General features: G+C 57.1%; 10 protein-coding genes across 10 annotated transcripts; 5 read left to right on the top strand and 5 right to left on the bottom strand.

Annotated features, from left to right (window-relative positions):
- Positions 1-11: 11 nt before the first annotated feature.
- On the top strand, positions 12-4,778 carry L969DRAFT_91059 (uncharacterized protein). Its single transcript, XM_014709486.1, has 4 exons — positions 12-154; positions 209-461; positions 516-4,214; positions 4,264-4,778. Exons 2-4 carry the CDS (start codon positions 222-224, stop codon positions 4,540-4,542), a joined length of 4,218 nt encoding a protein of 1,405 aa, XP_014564972.1. The 5' UTR covers positions 12-154; positions 209-221; the 3' UTR covers positions 4,543-4,778.
- On the bottom strand, positions 4,574-5,264 carry L969DRAFT_97426 (uncharacterized protein; the record flags this gene model as incomplete). Its single annotated transcript, XM_014709485.1, has 3 exons — positions 4,574-4,857; positions 4,917-5,016; positions 5,070-5,264. 3 exons carry the CDS (start codon positions 5,262-5,264, stop codon positions 4,574-4,576), a joined length of 579 nt encoding a protein of 192 aa, XP_014564971.1.
- On the top strand, positions 5,009-6,425 carry L969DRAFT_106061 (uncharacterized protein). The gene is made up of 7 exons (XM_014709484.1): positions 5,009-5,407; positions 5,467-5,786; positions 5,840-5,913; positions 5,972-6,039; positions 6,092-6,175; positions 6,231-6,277; positions 6,330-6,425. Exons 1-7 carry the CDS (start codon positions 5,342-5,344, stop codon positions 6,412-6,414), a joined length of 744 nt encoding a protein of 247 aa, XP_014564970.1. The 5' UTR covers positions 5,009-5,341; the 3' UTR covers positions 6,415-6,425.
- A 115-nt stretch (positions 6,426-6,540) lies between these two features.
- On the top strand, positions 6,541-9,308 carry L969DRAFT_97424 (uncharacterized protein; the record flags this gene model as incomplete). The annotated part of the gene is made up of 6 exons (XM_014709483.1): positions 6,541-6,786; positions 6,844-6,932; positions 6,999-7,095; positions 7,145-8,454; positions 8,503-8,752; positions 8,796-9,308. The coding sequence occupies 6 exons, from the start codon at positions 6,541-6,543 to the stop codon at positions 9,306-9,308; spliced, it is 2,505 nt and encodes an 834-aa protein (XP_014564969.1).
- Positions 9,309-9,369: 61 nt separating this feature from the next.
- L969DRAFT_55113 (uncharacterized protein) lies at positions 9,370-10,971 on the bottom strand (the record flags this gene model as incomplete). Its single annotated transcript, XM_014709482.1, has 7 exons — positions 9,370-10,017; positions 10,066-10,209; positions 10,257-10,387; positions 10,437-10,512; positions 10,568-10,668; positions 10,725-10,807; positions 10,874-10,971. 7 exons carry the CDS (start codon positions 10,969-10,971, stop codon positions 9,370-9,372), a joined length of 1,281 nt encoding a protein of 426 aa, XP_014564968.1.
- Positions 10,972-11,130: 159 nt separating this feature from the next.
- Positions 11,131-12,241, top strand: L969DRAFT_97422 (uncharacterized protein; the record flags this gene model as incomplete). Its single annotated transcript, XM_014709481.1, has 2 exons — positions 11,131-12,125; positions 12,175-12,241. The coding sequence occupies 2 exons, from the start codon at positions 11,131-11,133 to the stop codon at positions 12,239-12,241; spliced, it is 1,062 nt and encodes a 353-aa protein (XP_014564967.1).
- A 55-nt stretch (positions 12,242-12,296) lies between these two features.
- On the bottom strand, positions 12,297-13,942 carry L969DRAFT_55278 (uncharacterized protein; the record flags this gene model as incomplete). The annotated part of the gene is made up of 5 exons (XM_014709480.1): positions 12,297-12,483; positions 12,542-13,173; positions 13,228-13,469; positions 13,527-13,746; positions 13,799-13,942. 5 exons carry the CDS (start codon positions 13,940-13,942, stop codon positions 12,297-12,299), a joined length of 1,425 nt encoding a protein of 474 aa, XP_014564966.1.
- Positions 13,943-14,042: 100 nt separating this feature from the next.
- Positions 14,043-16,994, bottom strand: L969DRAFT_91054 (uncharacterized protein). Its single transcript, XM_014709479.1, has 4 exons — positions 15,949-16,994; positions 14,453-15,885; positions 14,336-14,400; positions 14,043-14,284 (listed from the first exon to the last, which is right to left on the bottom strand). Exons 1-4 carry the CDS (start codon positions 16,813-16,815, stop codon positions 14,085-14,087), a joined length of 2,565 nt encoding a protein of 854 aa, XP_014564965.1. The 5' UTR covers positions 16,816-16,994; the 3' UTR covers positions 14,043-14,084.
- Positions 16,989-18,942, top strand: L969DRAFT_80335 (uncharacterized protein). Its single transcript, XM_014709478.1, has 5 exons — positions 16,989-17,087; positions 17,139-17,438; positions 17,494-18,269; positions 18,326-18,381; positions 18,435-18,942. The coding sequence occupies exons 1-5, from the start codon at positions 17,074-17,076 to the stop codon at positions 18,831-18,833; spliced, it is 1,545 nt and encodes a 514-aa protein (XP_014564964.1). The 5' UTR covers positions 16,989-17,073; the 3' UTR covers positions 18,834-18,942.
- On the bottom strand, positions 18,713-20,403 carry L969DRAFT_67891 (uncharacterized protein). Its single transcript, XM_014709477.1, has 2 exons — positions 20,272-20,403; positions 18,713-20,216 (listed from the first exon to the last, which is right to left on the bottom strand). Exon 2 carries the CDS (start codon positions 20,185-20,187, stop codon positions 18,898-18,900), a length of 1,290 nt encoding a protein of 429 aa, XP_014564963.1. The 5' UTR covers positions 20,188-20,216; positions 20,272-20,403; the 3' UTR covers positions 18,713-18,897.
- Between the last annotated feature and the right edge of the window lie 15 nt (positions 20,404-20,418).

The raw sequence follows: 20,418 nt of genomic DNA, 5'->3' as shown, positions 1-20,418 counted from the left end.
AGGGATCGGCCGGGCGCTTGCGTCGCGACTTGGCCGAATATCTCCGTGCCGTGCCTTCATACCGATCAAAAAAGTTGGCACAGGCTTCCAGGTCTATCCTCTGCCGCGAACAGCGGCAATGGGCGACACATAGACTCTGAGCATCTTGCTTCTGGTAAGACAAGGTGGTGCAGGCTCCGAGCGAAGGCTGACCCGCGCTCTCTTGCAGAATACTTGACAGGATGCTGTATAAAGCGGCGATCAGCGCATCGCCATGGAAGCTAGCCCATCTAGCAAACCGCTCGCACCAACAATTCCAAGCGCTCAAGTCGGCGCTAAACCTGGGCAACAGTACCACGACGGCTGGTCCTACCAACGCCTCTAGCAGCTCATCGAGCTTGGGCAGTCAGACTACTGGCGGCGCGAGCGGAGGCGCAGGAGGTGCAAAGTGGCACGCAGGCTCGCGAACGTTCTCGTACAACGTATGTGCTCGTCTGAGTCAGTTTGTAGTCGCTGATCGCTGCCTTTTTCGACAGCATGGAAAGCTTGCAAATCAGCCCACGTCGGCCTCTTCAAGCAGTCAAGAGACTGGCCGCTCGGACGACGAGCGTGAAGAGTGCCAGCAGCAGCGGATAGATAATCTCATCTGGCGTTCGACAGGTCAGCAGACGGTATGGCGTCCCATTCGCCCGAAAAGCCTCTTGGCATCCACGTCGCAACGACAGCAGTCAAATGCCGGCGATCTTGCAGCAACGGACATACAAGTCTCTCGATTGCTGCACGATCGACTTCGTACCGTTATCCATCCGGACTCCGCCAAATCAGATACGCAGACACCTCGGTCTGCTCTGACTGAGCTTGCTCAGCCGACGATAATTCCCGGCTCAAGCACACGCACGCCATGGCCGGACATGCTCGCCGAGCCATCACGACAGCAACGTCGACGGAATTCGACGACCGCGTATGCAAATGAGGATCATCCTGCAAATGAGCTTCCGCCGGCGCTTACCCGCAGAGCTTCGACCGTTGGTCAAAGGCCGAGGCGACGGACTGCTGAGCGCCGTCGATCCAGTTCCGATCTCCTATCTGATACACGTCTGCAAATGTCTACCGAGCAAACCCGAATCAGCGCCGCTCTCGCTCGAGCCGACGACTATGAGCATCCAGATCCTGGCTCGATCGAGAAGATATGTCAGAGCTACATGGTCGATCGGGCGATGTATCATCCGGCTATACACGAGCGTTTGCTCATCGCCTACTCTCGTTTACTGCCGGATAAGCCAGCCGAGTCCATAAGCATATTTCAAAGCATGCTTGAATATCAATTACAGCCAAGCTATCGTGCTTTTGCATATGCTATCACGGCGTACATCCGAGCCGCTAATCTGCGGCGGAACGTCAGAACGGTTCTTGCAAAGCAGCTTAGGCTTGAAGCCAACCTTGTCGACTCGGCCACGCTGGATGCTCGGCAAGCAGAATATGCCCGACTGGATCACAACGACGAGCTCGAGTCAGCTTTCAAGCTCATCGAGGCGCTTGCTGGCCATGCCAGTAACATTCAGCCTCACGCCCTCGAAGAGGTGTTCTGTCTTGCCTGCAGGGAAGACCGGCTCGACATTGCTTACCGCGCGCTCGACATTTTCGGGCCTGGCAAGGCTGCGCCTGCCTCGAAAAAACTATATGCCTACTTAGCAGCTGCTCAGACGCGAGCCGACGACATGGCGGGAGCCGACGCAAGTCGCAAGGCGTTTGACGAATGCCAGCTCGTCGTCTCCTCACATGAGCTTGTGAATCCCAAAACGCAGAATAATCGCGCGCGTTTAGCGCATTACGAATTCGAGCTCATGCATGCCTCTCTCATCGATTATCATCTCCGTCACGGCAACCTGGCAGAGGGCTTGTCCCGATTTGATGCTGCACTGAGCAGTGCCGCCGTGGCAGCCGTGGATCGCTTGCAAGGCGCAAGTCGCATGCTCGCTGCTATTACCAAGACGCTTGTTGGAGACGGGAAGATCGATGCAGCTAAGCAACGTGTCTCACAGTTCAATTCATTCGGACTCATGTCGCCATCTCGAGATCGCACGGTCCGAAACTATATAGTCGAACAGATTTTGACTCTGCCAATTCAGCAACATACTCTGGCAAGCCTCAAGTATGTGTTCGAGCTGTACTCGTACAATGTCAACACTCCCGAATGGGATCATGGCTTAGTCAAGCATGACACGCGCTTTGCCCTTGCTGCCGACGTGATCGCCTTTTCAGCTGCTTATGCACTGCAAGACACGACTCCCCGTCATGAGCGTGCGGAGATTATGACGCTTGCCATGCAATTATGGCAAGAGGTCGTAATAGCGACGGCTCGGCCGACAAGCGCTGTCATCCTCGCTCTCGTTCGCGATGCCAGGCAGAATAGTGCGGTCGCAATCTTACGAGCCCTCGTCTTGGTCCCCGACTCGGAACAGCTGCTTGCCAATGTAGTTTCGTACTGGACAGCCGCTTCCACACCCGAACAAGTCTTCGCTGTCATCTCCGACGCGACGCGCGCGTTGCCTTACACGGCCTCGCCGTCGGCCCTAGCGATGCTCTATGACGTCGTTCGTGCTTCGCCGGATTCGTCGGACATTGCTAGAAATATAGCAGCTGTAAGCGCAATTCACCTGCACGAGCACAGCAGCCTCGGCCAGCGTGAGGTTGCTCTTCTCCTTGCGGCGCATCTCACAGCTCTGGAAAATGACCAGTCAATCGATACGGCCTCGATCGCGACCAACCTGCTTGCGTCGCAAGATGCGCTCCAAATTACACTTTCCGCGGAATCACTCAAAAGAGATTTGTCTGACCCGGTCGCTCGTGCTGGCATCCTCTCCGGCATATCTAAGACGTTAGATGGCAGCTCGACCATCGCAGTCAGCTCGTCTCCTTCTACAGGTTCACCAACCTCCACTTTGCCTTCCTCGGTCGGAACCGTGGCCGCGCCAAGCTTGGCGGAGCGGCGAGAATTGCCGCCTCCTGCACACGCTGATTGTAGATCCTCCAGGATGCGACTGATACGCGCGGCTGATGCTCCTCCGCCGAACCGTGACTTGTCGAACCGTATTGGCGACCTCTGCAGGATTCGGCAATCGCTTTCCGCGTTACGAGTCTATGAGACCGCATTGGCCCGCGGACAGCTGCCCTATGTCCAAACGATGACCGAATTGATCGACTCTCTGGGCGCGGGCGCGAGCCGCTACAAGGTGGCTGACATGCCCTTGCGCGAGCTGTATCTGCAGACATACGAGCTTTTGTCTGATGTGACACTGCCGCATCAGACGATGATCGAGCTATGGCAATCACTGGAGAGTGGCATGATCATAGCTCTCGCGAGCACCGGACATATAGACGATGCCATCCTCCATCGCGACAGGCTTTATCGAGAAGGACTTCGACCGAGCGCAGACGCTTACGCCCTGCTGATTCAGCACGCCCACAGTACGACAGATGATGCTCGGGTTGCTCTAGCTATCTTCGAAGAGGCCAAGGCCGCTGGGTGTGTGCCCAACGCATTCCTTTACAATAACGTCATCTCAAAATCAGCAAAGGCAAAGCGGATCGGCGTGGCATCTAGATTACTGGAGGAGATGAAAGCCGCCGGTCTCCGCCCAACCCATGTGACGTATGGCAGTCTTATCGCGGGCAAACTCCGAGCGGGCGACGAGGAAGGTGCTCTCGAGCTCTACGATGAGATGACGTCGCTCAGCCACTACAAAGCTGCCGTGCCGCCTCTGAATTCACTGATGCAGCATTTTATCGGCAAATCGGATCGGCAACGCGCAGTGCAGTATCTCGATTGCCTTTTGAATGCTCGTCTCAGGCCAACGGCTCATACTTACCGACTGATGATTGATATTCACGCGGGCCTGCAGCCCTTTGACAATCAGGCTGCATTGCGCATCTTCGACGAGCTCTGTGCTCCAGGGGGCTACGGCGTACAACCGATCCACTGGACGGCGCTTATAAGAGGCTACGGTATCGCTCAAAACGACCTGGATAAGGCAGTCGAAACGTTCGAAAGCATAGCATCGCATCCCTCGCTTGGGCGACGTCGCGTAGCGGATGTGCGCGATGAGCTCGTTTACGAGACTCTGTTCGAGGTGCTTCAGGCACATCAACGCTACGACCTCGTCGAACGATTTGCTCAGATGATGCGATCAGAGGGCGTGCCGGTGACCGCTTACATAGCCAATAAGCTCATCAAGGTCAGCCTTTCGCTGCTCATGCCGAGCGTCACTGACATTTGTTGGCTAGCTGTACGCATCTGCTGGACAGATTGCTCAAGCAAGAGCAGTCTTTGAAGGTCTTTGCGATCCGCCGACAGGGGTGGCAGGGCACCCCAACCGTTCTGCCGAAGCTCGTCCTGCACAGACCAGCACGACATTCCGCGAGCCATCAACCTACCAGGCCGCTGTGCGAGCCGAACTCGAAGCTGGCGAGCGCTCGCGTGCTGTCGAGATGGTTGAGCTCGCTCGTCAGCGCGGCTACCCGCCTCTGGTTTTCCAGGCGATCGCAGACGAACTCGAACAATGAGGCATGCAGAAGTTTATGTATGTCAACATCACTACTGTTGTATCAATTGGATGACCTCTCCCGAGTCTTTGATGATCTTCCACGTGAGGATCTCAAAGGGTGACGACTGTGTGCGTCTGATTGAAGTAAAGTAAGCCGTCCCTCCGTCCCGGCTGCCCTGGACGCGGAAATGTATGTCGACAGATCCGCTGAGGAGTCCAATGTTACCTGAAATCCAAGGTTCGCCGAAGATGCTGTTGACAGGCCTGACATCGTCTCCGAGGGCGGCCCTGACGTCTGGCGACGTCTTGAGGTTGAAACTGAGCGTTCGTACCACTGTGCAGCGGCTGGCCATTCAGATTCCAGGCAAGCTTTCGAGCAGAGATGAAGCGTGCCCGATGAAGCTGCCTTTTCGGCATTCATCGCATACATGACAAAGGCGACCCATGAGGAAACAAAGACGATCGCGAAGCCGGCATAGACTGGAAAGCGTGACTGCGATGCGCGCGGTCAACAAGGAGGTGAGCTGGCACGCGGACAAGTCTCACTTGGACCCTTGGCAGCTCGACCGTGTCGTTGAAGCGTCTCGCTCGAGGAGGATGAGGGGTCGATGATGAGGATGGACCGGCTGATGCTGTTGCGAATGCACTGACGAACGGCTTTGTCATGCTCGGACGCGATCGACTGCATGTACATCCTGCTGTCTGCCGTGTGAGCGCGGTGGCTGGCCTTGATCTGAGCATTGCAGCAGGTCAGTCGATCGTCCAATGACGCGGACGAGCTGCGCGCGCGCCGAGTGCTGCGACAGCTTAGCCACAGAATGGCCGCACCGGGAGGCGGAGGAGCGTACAGCTTCTCTCTGACGACATTCAGTCCGTCCGGCAAGGCGAGTGGAGCGTCCGTCCTGCGTGAGAAGCGAAACTGAAGCGGACAAGAGCCGCGCAGTTGGTACAAATCGAGCACGCACTTGCAGCAGTCCAGGCAGGCACGACATCGCTCGGCATCAAGGCAGCCAACGGCGTAGTGATAGCGACAGAGAAGAAGCCTGCCTCTGTGCTCGTAGACGACAGCATGATCGAGAAAGTCTCACTGATCTGCCCAAACATCGGGATCGTCTACTCTGGCATGGGCCCTGATTTCAGACTGCTCGTCACCAAGGCGAGGAAGAGCGCTCAGGCGTACTGGAAGATCTACGGCGAGTACAGCCCGGTACGGGTCATGGTACAAGAGATTGCGACGATCATGCAAGAAGCCACGCAATCAGGGTCAGTGACACGATTGATCACTCGACGTTGGCCAGGCCGCTGACGAGGCGCAGAGGTGTACGACCATTCGGCGTGAGTCTACTGGTCGCAGGCTACGACGCAGCAAGAGGGCATACGCTATGGCAAGGCAAGCTATGCCAGACAAGTCCATCGTGAGCCCTCAAGACTGACGCGTCACCCAACAGTCGATCCCAGTGGGAGCTTCTTTGCCTGGAAGGCGAGTGCGATCGGCAAGAACCAGAACAATGCAAAGGCGAGATTTCTGCAGGAACTCGACAGGCCTCAACGCTGACGTGTCAGGCCAGGTCTACCTCGAGAAGCGATATCAAGATTCGATGCAGCTCGACGATGCGATTACGACCGCGCTGCTGACACTCAAAGAAGGCTTTGTGAGCCTCAGCCGCGCAGCCTAGCCTCGCATCTGATGACCTGTCTCCGATCCAGGAGGGCGAGATGTCTGAGAAGACAGTCGAGATTGGCATCATTGGCTCGTGAGTGGCACGCCATCTTGCCCGTCACAATCCACTCAGCTTGGACACACAGAGCGGCCGAAGCGAGTCAGGCAGGGACAGTACCGACATTCCGCAAGCTGTCCGAGGCGGAGGTCAAAGACTACCTGTCCAACTGAGATGCAGCATGTGCTCATATCGTCGTCGCGTGTCGCTTGAACACGAGGAGCCTGAGTGCTGTTGCTGTTGCTGTTGCTGCTGCTGCTGCTGCTCCCAATACATATGTTGCAACGACAAGCTAGCTGATGCGCCGGACCAGTCAGCTGCACCAGCTCATAAGAACAAGAGGTGCAGCAAGCCTGACCACAGCGTCGCTAGCCCGTTGCCGCATTCTGCGCAGGACGACGACGCCAACGACAATCGCCCGACAGATGGCCAGTGAAGCTTCAAAGGCCAAGGGCAAGGCCGCCAGCACAGAATGGCAAGCTCCTGTGTCGTCCGCCGGCGAGTCTGTCCGACTGCGGGTCTTCAACTCACTCACACGAAGCAAGGTAAGCGCATGCCCAAATGCTTTGGCGCACGCTTCCAGCTCAAGCGTCCTTTGCCAGGTCGACTTTGTTCCCAAGAACGGCAATAGCGTCACTTGGTACAGCTGCGGGCCGACGGTCTACGATGCCTCCCACATGGGTCATGCAAGGTCGGTCGCCCCAATGATCAAAGGTTGCAGGCATCTGACTTTGAGCTGGCTGGCTGACATTGGCAGAAATTATGTCACCCAAGACATTCTCAGGAGAATCATGCGGGACTACTTTGGCTACGACGTCCATTTCGTCATGAACATCACCGACATTGACGACAAGGCACGTCGGCTTGGCTCGCGGTCGCCTGACGCGCTAATGCGTCGCTTAGATCATCGTCAGAGCCCGACAAGTCTACCTTGTCGACCAGCTGGCAGAGCAGCAAGCTTCCGGCCCATCCAATGCTCTTCCAGACATCTTTGCAGCTGCACTGACCGAGCATCTCGAGCGTGCGTTTCCAAATGATCTGACCCGTACCGCGGACTCTGTCGACCTTGACGCATCGCTACAAAGCATCGCGAGCAAAGCGAGTGATCCCACCTGGCTCGAAGCACAGCGACAACGCGATGAGAAGATCGGCCTGCACATCGCGACAGCCCAGAGAGGCATGCAGGCCTGGCAAGCCCTCACGACGAACACACCCAACGCGCGAGAGCTCGTACTTGCCAATGCTGACCTCATTGGACCTTATCTCGACAAGCGGCAAGGCGCGTCCGTCACAGACAAGTCTATCTTCCGTGCCCTGTCGTCGAGGTGGGAAGCGGCGTTCTTCAAGGACATGCAAGCGCTCAGCGTCGAGCCGCCTACAACTCTCACGCGAGTGTCCGAATTCGTTGAGGAGATCGTGGACTATGTACAGCAGATTATCGACCGTGGGTTCGCATACGCTGCAGGCGGGAGTGTCTATTTTGACACTGTCGGCTTTGACGGTGCGCCTTGCAACTGCAACGACCTCGCGGATGCAAAGCCGAAGAAGATGAATGGCACACATACCGAAGAGCAGTGGAACCACTCCTACGCCAAGCTAAGCCCGTGGAGCCGAGGCAACGCCAAGCTCCTTGCCGATGGCGAGGGCTCATTGACGGGCTCGGCGGGCAAAAGAGCGGCATCCGACTTTGCCCTCTGGAAGGCTTCCAAAGCAGGCGAGCCAGCCTGGGACTCGCCCTGGGGTAAAGGCCGGCCAGGCTGGCACATCGAATGCTCCGTCATGGCAGATCACGTCTTCGGACAGGGAATGGACATCCACTCCGGAGGCATCGACCTAACATTCCCACACCATGACAATGAGATCGCCCAAAGCGAGGCCTACCACGGCTGCAGGCAATGGACAAACTATTTCTTGCACACTGGGCATCTGCATATCGAAGGCATGAAGATGAGCAAGTCTCTCAAGAACTTCATTACCATTGACGAGGCTCTGTCACGCTACACTGCTCGGCAGATGCGGATAGCATTTCTCATGTCTACGTGGAATCTTGGCTATGACTTCAAAGAGAGCGCCATGACCGAGGCAAAGGCGATAGAGGGCACCTTTACCAAGTTTTTCACGAATGTCAAGGCCCTGGTCGCAGAAGCGTCTGTAGGCCCAAGTGATACAGGGCGGCATTCGTACAATGAGCCGGAAAGGCGTCTGATGTCTTCGTACGCTCCTGCATACTGCTGCACAGCGATGCTCATCCATATTTGCAGGCTCTCCCATGCGCAAGCTCGCTTTCGCGCGGCGCTGTCCGACTCCTTCGATACCACAACTGCTCTCAAGACTTTGCTAGATGTCCTACGTGATGGCAATGAATACATTGCCCAGGGCAAGCGAAACATCAACATAGACACACTAGCGGCCTGCGCGATCTGGATCACTGACATGGTCTCAATGCTCGGCCTATCGAACGATAAGCTCGTACAGATTGGCTGGGGAACAGACTCGACGAGTGGCGCCAATGTAAGCTTCTTGGGCTGTCTGCGATTCAGCTGACATTCCTCAGGCCGATGATGTTGCGATGCCGTATGTGCGCGTCCTATCGACATTCAGAGACCAGATCCGGCAGCTCGCAAGAAGTAGCGCACCGAGCCAGGAGCTTCTCGCACTTTGTGATCGCTTGCGCGACGACGATCTCATCGATTTGGGCGTAGCTTTGGATGACCAAGAAGACGGCAAGGCCCTCGTGAAGCTCGTGCCCGCGGAGTCATTGCGCGCAGATCGAGATGCAAAGCTGAAAGCAGCTTCCGATAAGGCAGCAGCGAAAGCTGCGAATCTTGCAGAGACGGAGCGCAAACGGATAGAGAAGCTCGAGCGGGGACGCATACCGCCTGAGCAGCTCTACAGGTCACAGACGGACCTGTACAGCGAATTCGACAGCGATGGCATACCGACACAGGACGCTGCCGGCGAGCCGCTGTCGAAAGGCCAACTCAAAAAGCTCAAGAAAGGCCAGGAAACCCAAAGAGCTCTTCACCAAGACTTCACGGCCTGGCAAGCGAGTCAGACCAAGGCATAATCAGGAGGCGCTACCAGATGCATTGCATCATACAAGCCGCGCTGAGCGTATCCTGGTCGGGCTACTGGCCGTATTGCTTCTGAAGGAATTTGGCGATCGTCAGTCGCTGGATGTTTGAGGTGCCCTCATAGATTGCGCCGATCTTGCTGTCACGCCAGTACTTCTCTATGCCAATCTCGCGGGTAAAGCCGAGACCTCCTGCCCATTCGATAGCCGAGCCTGACGCCTTCTGAGCTACCTCGGATGACCACCACTTTGCCATGGCGGCCTCCTTTGTGAATGGCTTGCCCTCCTCCTTGAGTCTCGCGGCGTTGTAAGTCAGCAGACGCGCGGATTCGATCATGGTGTGAATCTCGGCAAACTGGAACTGCATGCCCTGGAACTCGCCAACTGGCTTGCCGAACTGCTTGCGCTGATAGGTCGCCCCAATGGACTTTTCGAAAGCGCCTTGGGCAAGACCGACCATCTGAGCTGCTATTCCGATGCGACCCTCGTTCAGGATCTCGATAGCATACTTATAGCCTTCGCCTTCCTTGCCGAGCAAATTGGCAAGCGGGACCTTGACGTCGTCAAAGTTGAGAGTGCAAGTCGACGAGGCGCGGATACCCAGCTTCTGCTCCTTCTTCGCGATCTGCACGCCCATTTCCTTTTCGACGAGGAAGCAAGTGATACCCTTGTAGCCTTTCGATGGATCTAGATTGGCGAACACCTATAGGTGATATCAGTGAGGCCACATTCTGTAGATTGCGAGACATACGAGGAAGATTTCTGCCTCGCCTGCGTTGGTGATCCACATCTTGCTGCCATTCAGTAGGTAGTGGTCGTCCTTCTTCTCGGCGCGCGTTTGCAGCGCAAAGGCATCTGATCCAGAGGCCGGCTCAGAAAGGGCGAACGATCCGAGCTATGGGTCTGCATCAGCTGCCATCCACTGCCAGCGCGAAAGCGCACCTTCTCTGTACTGAGAATTGGCAGATACTTCTTCTTCATCTCCTCGCTGGCATGCTTGCGCACTAGCGTGTTTACGAGCGTGTTATGAACGTCACACAGGACAGACACTGAAGCATCGATCTTGGCCAGTTCTGCATACCTCTTCAGCATGCACGCGCTATCTGCCGGTGATGGACTTACCCTCGATGACGATGATCGCACTGGTGAAGCTGCACTCGGCACCGCCTAGGTCTGCAGCCGTCTCGACAGCCATGAACTGATCCACGCGCACGTAAGCGCGAGTGCGCAGCAGCGATCGTTTTTGGACTCACGCCTTGGTCAAAGAGACCCTTGATGATTGCAGGATCCATCTTCTCTGCCTCATCCATCTCTCGCACTCTGGGAACGACCATGTCTTGCGCAAACTTTTGTACTAAATCGTGATGAACGATGAGCGTGGCGTGACTGTGTAAATGCATTGGGACTGACCAGATTCGCGCAGCATGTTCTCTTCCTCGGTGAAAGTGAACAGAGATGTCGGCTGAAGTGGTGAGGCTTCTGTCGCAAGGCATCTGTGCGCTCGATCGGCATCAGTCTCGAGGGGACAGGGTCATGCTCAGTCGGTGGAAACGGCGGACCTTCTGGCTACAGGCAGGCCTGATGCTGCCTGCCTTTGCCTTGCTGCAAGCGTTCGGGTCGCTGTACCGCTCAGTCGTGCTGCTGTCTTGCCGATCATCTGCTGCAAGGTGTGCTGCTGAAAGCGGAAACTACCGAGGCGCGCGATCGGAGCAGCAACTTCTGATGGCGGGCCGGTCGACCGGAACTGTTGACGTGTTCTGCCCGAGCTCAGGGCGACAGGTCCGACAAGGCAGCGAGAAGGATGCATCGATGATCGATGAGCGCAGCAGAGCTCGATGAGACCCTCCGACAGCCTTCGTCACGCTCGAGCTCCATCGGCTCTGTCTCTCCCGGTGTTGATGAGGAAGATGACAACGCAGCCCAGCGCAATCCAGTCACATACTTTGAGCGCAAGCTCGCTGCCGCCTGCTTTGCAGAGCCGACAAGAGATCTCAGCAAAGCTCTTCTGACAGCCGAGTGGGCCAGAGGCGCCATTGATGTGAACGCGCGCCCTCATGCAGGACTCGCGCGAAGAGAGGCTCTCAAACGGGGCCTGCACGTCTTTGATCGACCTGCAGAGCCTGTGCGGATAGAGTCTGGCGCAAAGAGAGGGCAGAAGAGGTTCTCTATCTTCATCCCGCCTACTGCAGCTGAGGTCATCGAGCGACTTGACACGACATGGCCGTTGAATCTGCAGTGGCTCACTCCAACGCAAGAGCGCGCTATCAGACGGAGCAACAGCCAAGCGACCGGACTGTCGATGCCCTCTGATGGGAGAAGCTACGAACATATTGCGCCAAGTGCCGCTGCTTGGCCTGGCATAAAGGAGACGTACGCACTGAGCAACAATCAGGCGGCATCCTCACTAGAAGACGAATTGGAAACCCTCGCGACTGAGCAGCTGCGGCTGAAGCCCGCATTCTCCGACCTTACAGACGATGACGTTCTGGACAGTCTCGAGACAGTCAGCCAGAGCGCAAGTGAGACGATCCTTCGCGCCTTGACGCTCACGCTAGACCATCTCGCCTTTCGACGGATCTCGCTCATCGAGAATCCGCCTCGCAACGCGTACAGATCCGGACGAGCGAAGCGCGTCAAGATGGAGCTCTTGGAAGACGATAGCATGCATATCGCTCCGCCGACGGGCGATGACGTGCCAGGCATGCCGCTCGCGTATAACCCTGCTCATTGTCTGCGGAATATGGCAAGCCGGACCCCGAGCGACTGGCGCGATGTCCTTGTTGCAGCAGATGCAGCTCAGCTACCTATCGCGTAGGTCTCTTAGCTTCACCTTACGCTCAGTACACTCATATCCATTCAGCGTGCTTCAGCGTGTAGAGAGCCGACTTAAAGCGCTCTATGGGGACTGGGTGCTCGCGTCGAGCTAGCCGGTGACAAGACGAGCATTTGCACTCGCTTTACAACAAGGTCCATTGAATGTATTCACCTGAGATATTCGGATCGCCCCGCTGTTGATTCAGAAGCAGCTTGGGTGGCAAGCAGTCTGGCAGACGAGCGAGCGTCAAGGAAGAGCGTGCCTGACGTCTCCTCGACGTCTGCCAGCTGTATCTCCGAACGTCCATTGATTTTTGCGAGTATTGATGCCGGTGTAAGCAGTTGCAGCGCGAACCTGTTGTCGTAGCAGTACATCAGGGAATGAAATGAAACAATGCGACATGCCATCGTACCTCAGTGAAGTGCGCACGCCCTCGTCGGCAAGCTTTTCTATTGCGGCAGGCTGCACAGTAAGGCCTTCCACTCGGGAGCGTAGCTCGAGAATCTTCTTGATCTCTGCTCGCACATAAGGCATCGTGCGCACAATCATGCAGCGATCGAGTAAGTCGACGGGCACGCCATGAGGGCTAACGATCCCGTCGCCTGCATTGGATCCGTCGCCTTCTGTGCCCCTGATGGTCGCAAGGCCTCTATTGGAAGCTACGATGACAATAGGCGAGATTGTGGATTCTAGTGCTCGATTGAGATAGGTGAAGGACTCGATATCGAGCATGTGAACTTCGTCGATGAACAGAACGCCAGGTACGAGTTCGGCGATGCCCTGATCGATATACTTGTCGACGACCTTGTTGATTTCAGCCCTCAGCTTGTCGGTCACTTCCGTCCTCTGGCCCTTGACGAGTTGGCCCATGACGCTCATCACGTCTTGACCCCCCTGCGGCTTCGCGTTGGCCATGTCGAGATCGTGCAGGGTGACATCCTGAATGATCTCCTTCTTCTTGTGGACCTCGCCTTTCGGTAGCGGCACATATTCCTCGGCTTCGAGGTCAAATTCGGTCGCATAAGCGTCAGACCGTCCAACGCGCTGTGTGGCTCTACATCAGTGCGACTGCCAAAAAATGCGAGGAGACAGACAGACCTTGACAGCGCCCGTGTTGGCTTCGATGTAGATGACGTCGCCAACGGTGACACGCTCCTTCTGGATGCTTTCATAGATGCTGGGGTCGAGTCTGAGCTGCTTGACACCCTTGACCGTCTTGAGCGAGACAATGACATGCGATATCGTCTTGCCGTAGCCGGTGAGAGGATTCTCTGCCTCTGCAGGCGACAGCTCCGTCACCTCGCCCTCGTAGACCTCTTTGGTCTCCTTGACTCGCAGACCTGCAAACGCCCGCAGTGTGAGCACGAGTGAGCCAAGTATAGAGGCATCAGGCCTACCTATCGCTCTCCTGAAGTTCTCCATGAGCACCTCCGTCTTCTTGACCTCGTTGCTGTACACCTCGCTGCCGACCATGGGGCAGAAGGGTACCTTCGAGCCCAGCTCCTGAGAGATGGCAAGTGCGAGCGCTGTCTTGCCTGTGCCTGGACCACCGGCGAGCAAGAGAGCCCTGCCCGAGAAGCGCTTCGTCTTTATCAGGTCGAGGACGATACCGCAAGCCTACGAACAACAGATCAGGCCACAAGCTGGCCTACAGTGCTGTCTCGCTCACCTCTCTCGCTTGCTTTTGGCCGACGAACCCTGCTGCGTCGTCAGGTGCGAAACCTTCTTCGTCCAGGCCAAGTCCTCTGATGTGAGTGTGCGACGACACTCGCGCATCTCGCCCGGCAGTCGAGGCTGCCTGTATGCTCGCCATGCTGGACAGTCTGGCTCTGAGGAATTTCCGTCGAGCTGAGGCGCTTTGGCAAAAAGTGAGACGCGACGGAGGCAAAGGCGCAAAGGCGCAGAGCTCCAGAGGGAGTTCAAAAGACTTGCAATGTACAACAAGAATGGCGAGGCTAGTCAGCACACCAGCTCGCCGCTCGCTTGGCATACTTGTCGAGCATGAGCGCAAGATCTTGCATCACAAACGGTATCACAATGCTCGCGAAGAAATCTGAGCTTCGTCGGAGTCGCGCGTCAATCTGCTTCCGCAGATCTGCCGGTACTTCGGCGTACCGTGTTTTCTCCGGACTCTCTAGGCACTGACAGTGAGGATCTGTGCATGCGACTGTGAGTGACGCTCGTCATCAGCAAGCGATTCACGAACCCAGTGATTGCGCTTGGGCGAAGCACCGTGCAAGAGAACTCGTGTATGCGCCAGGCGACTCAAGCCTGATCCGGCACCATTAGCTGAACAGTCGAAGAGGAGGCTCCGTATACATACCCCTTGCTGCTCGTCATGCCAGCAATCGACTTTGACAGCTTCGAACTCCACGAAGCGCCAAAAGACTTTTTCCGACTCGTGTCCGTGAAGCCAAGCTTCTTCGCCGAGTCACCCTGTAGCTCGTCCAGCAAGTCTCCAAAGCTCTCTAGCTCCTTCGCGAATCCTTTTGCTGCCTGATAAGGCGTCCTGTTACTCGACGGCTTGAGCATATCGCGGCCTTCCTTCTCAAGTATTTCCAGTCCTTGTGAGACAGCTTCGAGTATCCTCAGTTTCGTTTCTGTTGCGGTCAACTTGATCCTAGACTGCGCCCATATCTGCGGCGGGATGAACAGCCTCGGCGTGACGAAGCCGCCATCAGTAATGGACATCTCTAGCAAACGCAAGATGTGTAGTGGCCGTCTGAGGGGACTGCTAGGCAGCGTCAGCAGATCCGCCACTTGTCCAGCTGCAGAGCGCTGTTCGATGATTGTCGCGCCCAGATCAGAAGGGAAAGGATCCGAAGTCGGCGTTTCTGGAACATTGCCGTGCGTAAGGCTGTCGTAAGGAGCCCTGCGAGAATCGACGCCTTCCATGCTGAGGCCCGGATAGACTTTCGGCGCGGGCAGTGGAGCAGATGGCGGTGGTCCGACAGGAGGCGGAACAGCCTTCTTGATCGGCTGCGAGAAAGAGCGTGTCCGTCCCATTGCAGTCGACGATCCAGTATTTGCCTGGTGAAGCTCCTGCTGACCTAGTAACAGCTCGCGCCTTTGCTCTTCCGTGATTGATTCTCTGGCCGAGATCGAAGACTTGCGTGACAGGGAGGAAGCTTCTGAAGGATGAGGTGAAAGCGCCCTTGAGCCTGCCACCGAGCCCGGTCGAGGAAGCGGACCCAGAGGCGGGGGCTTGCGCCTAGGATAGCTTGCTGTCCGGACGGTTGTGGCCGGTCCCCGCTCGTCGTCTGTGCCTTGCACTGCAGTCACTGAAGTATACGTGACTGTACTCTCTGTGCGCATCATGACGGCATCTTGCGCTTCGCCGACGGATGCCATACTGGGCGTCTGACTGGCCTCGGGCGACATGGGCACGCTGCTCTCAGCACCGCCTAGCAGTTGTGATTCGCGATGGCTCGAGTCTTTGCTGCGACGCTTGAACCGGCCGGAAAGCCCACTCGAGCGCTTGTGTGCATGCCCGTACCGAGGCGCATCGACTGTGACACTGGACCTGAGGCTCGAGCCTGCCGCAATAGGCGGCATGACTTCGTTGGCTTTGATGGGCTGCAGGGACCTCTGCGGCGAAGCAGGCATGAGCATAGCCTGTCCGATAGCGCTTGTGTCTGTCGGATCTACCGAGTCTCGGCTACTCTGTGTGGATTGGCTCTTGACAGGCACAAGCTCGGCGGTCTGTGTATCTACAATAATCTGCAGCATCTTGATCCGCTCCGTGTAAGTGTCGTGCTGCGCGACAGAGGATCACTCGTCAGTATGCGACTCTCCTGAAATGACTGAAGCGTGACACACAATCACTTTGAGGCGACGACCCTCTTCGAGACGGTCCTTCTCGCGCTTCTCTGCCTTCTCCGCCGCTCTGACCCTGTCTTGACGCGCCTCTTCCGACTCGGGATTGGCAAGGGCAGTCTGCGCAAGCCGGTCCTCCCGCTCTATGGCCTTCGCCCGCCGAGTGAGCGCCGTCTCTTCGACGCGCGTCATGACCTCCTGCAAGAGATCGACGGAAGTCTTGTAGGCCTGCAGGGCCTCGTGCACGCGGTTGTCGCCATCGTACTCGACTGCCTTTTGTGCGGTCTGCAATGCAGTCGTCAGAAGGACCTTTGAGGAACCCTGACTCGGCGAAACGGCCGAAGAGGAGGTCGGCCTGCTCGTGTAATCGCCAGTTGCTAGTCTCGGAGAGCTGGCAGACGTGCTCGCTTCTGCAGGCCCATCTATCTGAGGCGCACTCGGTCTGCGAGCCGACTTGGGCGGCAAGCTCGATCGCGTAGCAATCATGGCTCCCTCCTCGCGGCCGTGGGCAGCAGTCTTGGCGGTGTCGACCGACTCGAGGCTGATCCGGTGGGCGAGCGCGCTGGCTCGGGCTGTGGGAAGATGGAAGCTCGATGCAGCAGAGGCGTGTCGTTTGTGTCGCCCTGCTTCCTTGATGGGGGCAGGCAGAGGTGCTAGACCGTCCAGTGATGGAGGCGGAAAGGCAGGCGACTGCGCGGGAAAGCTCACTGCGCCGGAGTCTGGCCGGAAGGGCTTGCCCTGCTCGAGCGGCTCGCCGTCGAGGGTCAGCCTATGGTCTCTGTTCTGATTGAGGAGTGTCCGAGACGCAGACGGCAGGCTGGGCTTGTCAACAATTGCTGTTCTTGGCTCGCGGTGACGGTGCAAGCTCATCCCAAGCGTGCCTGTGACGATGAGCCAGCCTATCAGAGGTGCCGATCACAAGCTCAGCTGTAGTGAGGCGTGCAGCGTATCGATCCCTGGTCAGTCAGCATCGCCATTGCTCGTCAGGTCTCTGGGCGGCTGGCAGCTGGCTCGCTCGCTACTGTCGCGACGCGATCGTCCTCACCGGGCAACCATGGATGGCAGCAAGAGCCTAGACATCCGCTTCCCCCCTCCGTGTTGATCGACGCAACATCGCCAGAGACATCGATGAACGCTGACGAGTGAGCCTGAGCGACCCGCTCGAGATCGGCTGCTCAAACAGCACTCTCCAGATTCCGAGAGGTTGGACATGCAGCCATTGAGCAGATCGCTTCCTACTTTGAAACCCTGTCAGAGAGGGATGTCGAGTCAAGTGTCAAGCCCGGCGATTGTGCCGCCTCGTTCGCTCGAGAGCCGCCCGCCAAGGGTCAGCCGAGCTCTGATTTGCTCAAGGACTTCAATCACCTCGTCCTGCCCGGCATTTCTCATTGGCAACACCCCTCATTTTTCGCTTACTTCCCAGCCAACACGACCTTTGAATCTATCCTAGCAGACCTGCTCGTCGGAGCAGTCAGCAACCCCGGCTTCAATTGGTCCTGCTTGTCCAATTGATCATCACGATCACCCTACTGACTCTTTGAGGTTCAGGTCCTGCTCGCCCGTCTGTACAGAACTAGAGACGCTCATGATGCGCTGGACAGCTCTGCTCTTTGGTCTCGATCTCTCTTTCACCAACGAGCAAGCGCCCGGAGGTGGCATCATTATGGGATCCGCCAGCGAGAGCACAGTCACCATATGTATAGCAGCACGAGAGCGAGCTTTGCAGATCGTCGATGCAAGCTATGTCCGCGGTCAGGTCTCTGCCTTTTCTTCTCGGCTCTCGATCTGGGTCACAGATCAGACACACTCGCTAGGAGCCAAGGCTGGCCTCATCCTGGGTCTGCCCGTCCGAACCCTGCCCACTCGCGCGCAAGACGGCTATGCGCTCACAGAGTCGACGCTAGCTTTAGCCCTGGCGGATGCGAAGGCGAAAGACGAGGTTCCATGTATACTTATTGCCACGCTCGGCTCGACCAGCTCTGGCGCGATAGACGATCTCGAGGGCATACTCGGAGCAGCAAGAGCCTGTCCGACACTGTATATTCACATAGATGCTGCCTGGGCTGGCGTCGTCCTCGCTTGTCCAGAACACAGAGACGAAGCTGGACTGTCGGCAATCAATTGTCGCTCGGGCTTGACCGTCCAGGCGGCCAATAAGGCCAGATCATTCGCATATGGCGAAGTCACATCCTTTTCTACAAACATGCACAAATGGGGCCTCGTCACCTTTGACGCGAACTGTCTCTGGACAAGGGACAGAACTCAGCTGACAGATGCGCTCGACATAACGCCGCCCTTTTTGCGCAATCAGTTCTCAGACTCGGGTGCGCGGATCGCTCAACAATCCTTGCATCGCTCACTGACGATATGGCGAGGGCAGTGATCGATTATAGGAACATGCAGATCTCACTCGGGCGGCGATTCCGATCTCTCAAGGTCTGTACAAGGGGTGTATGGTCGTCAACACCTACTCATTCTTCATTCAACAGATCTACTTTGTACTGAAGAGCTACGGCGTCGAGGGCTTCCAGCGCCACATTCGAGCTGGCATCGCCCTCGCCGAACGACTCGAGAAGTTGCTTGTCGAAGATGCCGATTTCGAGCTCGTGACATCTCGTCGCTGGTCTCTCGTCGTCTTCCGGCTAAAGGCGAGAGCACAAGAATCGGCAGAAGAGACGAATGCGCTCAACGCAGAGCTAGTCGAGCGGCTGAGCCAAGACAGGAGCATCATGCTCACGCAGACAGTTCTGAGTGGCCGCACTTGTATCCGGTTCGCTATTGGCTCGCCTCAAACGCAAGCTGAGCATATCGATGAGGCGTATACGACGATCAGGCGGGCAGCAGACGCAGCCGTGGCCTCCAAACGCATATCAGACTTGGTTGTCTGATCAGAATGCAGCATAGGCTCACCTGACCGCGCTAAGCTAGCTATGGCTCATATGGCTAGGCCAGCTAGCCGACAAGCGTAAGGTAGCTCTCTGGTATCAGGCCCTGCTCTTCCTCCGCCTCTTCCTTGGTCGAGCCCATCGAAGCAGACGAACTCTCATCTCCTGCGGGGGTCATCTTGGCGGCGATGACCCATCCCTCGCAGAGTCGCTCGTAGACTTTGACGATCTCTCCCTCGATCAACGACATCTCCTGAGGTGTTTCTGCAGTAAAGGCATAATTGGCCTTGTAGAGACTGCCGGGCTCGATGGCAGGCAACTCTTCAGACTCTTGACCCTCTAGAGGCTCAGAATGCGAATCTAGCTCGTCGTCGTCTGCTTGCGAAGAGTTTGAATCGAGCTTGTATCTCGGTCGATAGAACGCTTCGTCGCCTTGAGCTTTGTCTGCAGAGGTAGTGAAGCCCCAATAGAATGCGCCCGGAGAAGCGCCTGACCGTCTGGCTTCTTCGCCTGCAGCCTCTTCGTCGCTGTCCTCTGCCAGGGCTTCTTCGGGCAGCCGTGAGCTCAAGTCCATGCTGGGGAAATCGCTCGAGCCTGCTTGGGCAGCAGCAGCCCGTCTGCGCTCGTGTTCTATCATATCAGGATGGGGCTTTCCGACATATCTTGGATCGTCAGACGGAAAGGCGAAATCTCGTATTCGCACAGGGATCGCCCTCGCAGGCGCGGATAGCGTCAGGACGGAATTCGACGCTTCGCCCTCCTCGTAGGGACTGAGGGTGTCGTCATGGCTGTCATTTGGGGCTTGTGCGCTCAGCAAAGGCGAAGACTGACTGAGGCCGGTAGAGCGACTGCTATCGGACGAGGAGGAGACCGCTCGCTCGAACCTAGGCGAGTTGAGCGCAGACTTTGTGAGGCCAGACGAGACATCCGGCTTGGCATCTGACGAGACAGAGACAGTCGAAGCGCGTCTGCTGGCAGATCTGTCGAGCTGGGCCTGATGGGCTGATCCATCGAGATGCTCAAAATAGGTCGATGGCGGCCTGCTCGGTGGATCGGCAGAGGGCGACGCGAGCGGGTCGGTAGACCTTTGGGAGCTCATCGATCTCTGGAGGGCCTTTGGCCGGACGATGCCATTCTGTTGTTCGTATCTAGCCAAGTCTGACTGATGGGTAGGTGTGGTAAGCTCCCCTCCGTCGCTATCAGGCACACCTTGCCGTTCCAGTGTATGCCTGATAGCCGCGCTCTTGCTCAGAGAGGCATCTCGACTCTGTCGGCCACTCGTCTTGCCAACGGGTGTCTCAGTGGATTCGTCGGGGGCGTCGTACGCAGAGCCCTCTGGCACGCTCGCGGCTGACATGCTCCGGCTGGCTGACTGCTGAGACAAGGCTGTGAGTCGCTCAGGTCGTGAGCGCGTTGCTGACTGCGCGCTGGTCCCGCTTACGAGTGCGCTTTGCTTGCACTGAGCAAGCGAGCTGCTGTACGGTGGGACTGTAGAGCCAGCAAGGGGTCGTGTGCTCGCTTTGGGCTGCTTCTGAGCTGCTCCGTGCGCTTTGCCACGCCAGCTCGGGTCGCTGCCTGTCGCGGCGCG

Source organism: Mixia osmundae (genome assembly GCF_000708205.1).
Source record: "Mixia osmundae IAM 14324 unplaced genomic scaffold scaffold_15, whole genome shotgun sequence".
Taxonomy (NCBI): Eukaryota; Fungi; Basidiomycota; class Mixiomycetes; order Mixiales; family Mixiaceae; genus Mixia; species Mixia osmundae.
This window is presented reverse-complemented; position numbering and strand designations above follow the sequence as displayed.

What these genes read in the sequence shown, in the direction of transcription:
- L969DRAFT_80335 (XM_014709478.1), top strand. An exon ending in AGCAACCCCGGCTTCAATTG is followed by an intron (nt 17,439 to 17,493) that starts GTCCTGCTTGTC and finishes TTTGAGGTTCAG; the next exon opens with GTCCTGCTCGCCCGTCTGTA. An exon ending in CAATCAGTTCTCAGACTCGG is followed by an intron (nt 18,270 to 18,325) that starts GTGCGCGGATCG and finishes TGGCGAGGGCAG; the next exon opens with TGATCGATTATAGGAACATG.
- L969DRAFT_67891 (XM_014709477.1), bottom strand. Translation starts at nt 20,187, where the DNA reads ATGTCAGCCGCGAGCGTGCCAGAGGGCTCTGCGTACGACGCCCCCGAC.
- L969DRAFT_91059 (XM_014709486.1), top strand. Translation starts at nt 222, where the DNA reads ATGCTGTATAAAGCGGCGATCAGCGCATCGCCATGGAAGCTAGCCCAT. An exon ending in CGCGAACGTTCTCGTACAAC is followed by an intron (nt 462 to 515) that starts GTATGTGCTCGT and finishes CTTTTTCGACAG; the next exon opens with CATGGAAAGCTTGCAAATCA. An exon ending in TAGCCAATAAGCTCATCAAG is followed by an intron (nt 4,215 to 4,263) that starts GTCAGCCTTTCG and finishes TTTGTTGGCTAG; the next exon opens with CTGTACGCATCTGCTGGACA.
- L969DRAFT_91054 (XM_014709479.1), bottom strand. Translation starts at nt 16,815, where the DNA reads ATGAGCTTGCACCGTCACCGCGAGCCAAGAACAGCAATTGTTGACAAG. An exon ending in GTCGTCGCCTCAAAGTGATT is followed by an intron (nt 15,886 to 15,948) that starts GTGTGTCACGCT and finishes TCTGTCGCGCAG; the next exon opens with CACGACACTTACACGGAGCG. An exon ending in GGCATGACGAGCAGCAAGGG is followed by an intron (nt 14,401 to 14,452) that starts GTATGTATACGG and finishes GTGCCGGATCAG; the next exon opens with GCTTGAGTCGCCTGGCGCAT.
- L969DRAFT_106061 (XM_014709484.1), top strand. Translation starts at nt 5,342, where the DNA reads ATGGCCGCACCGGGAGGCGGAGGAGCGTACAGCTTCTCTCTGACGACA. An exon ending in CAAGAAGCCACGCAATCAGG is followed by an intron (nt 5,787 to 5,839) that starts GTCAGTGACACG and finishes GACGAGGCGCAG; the next exon opens with AGGTGTACGACCATTCGGCG. An exon ending in AGGGCATACGCTATGGCAAG is followed by an intron (nt 5,914 to 5,971) that starts GCAAGCTATGCC and finishes GTCACCCAACAG; the next exon opens with TCGATCCCAGTGGGAGCTTC.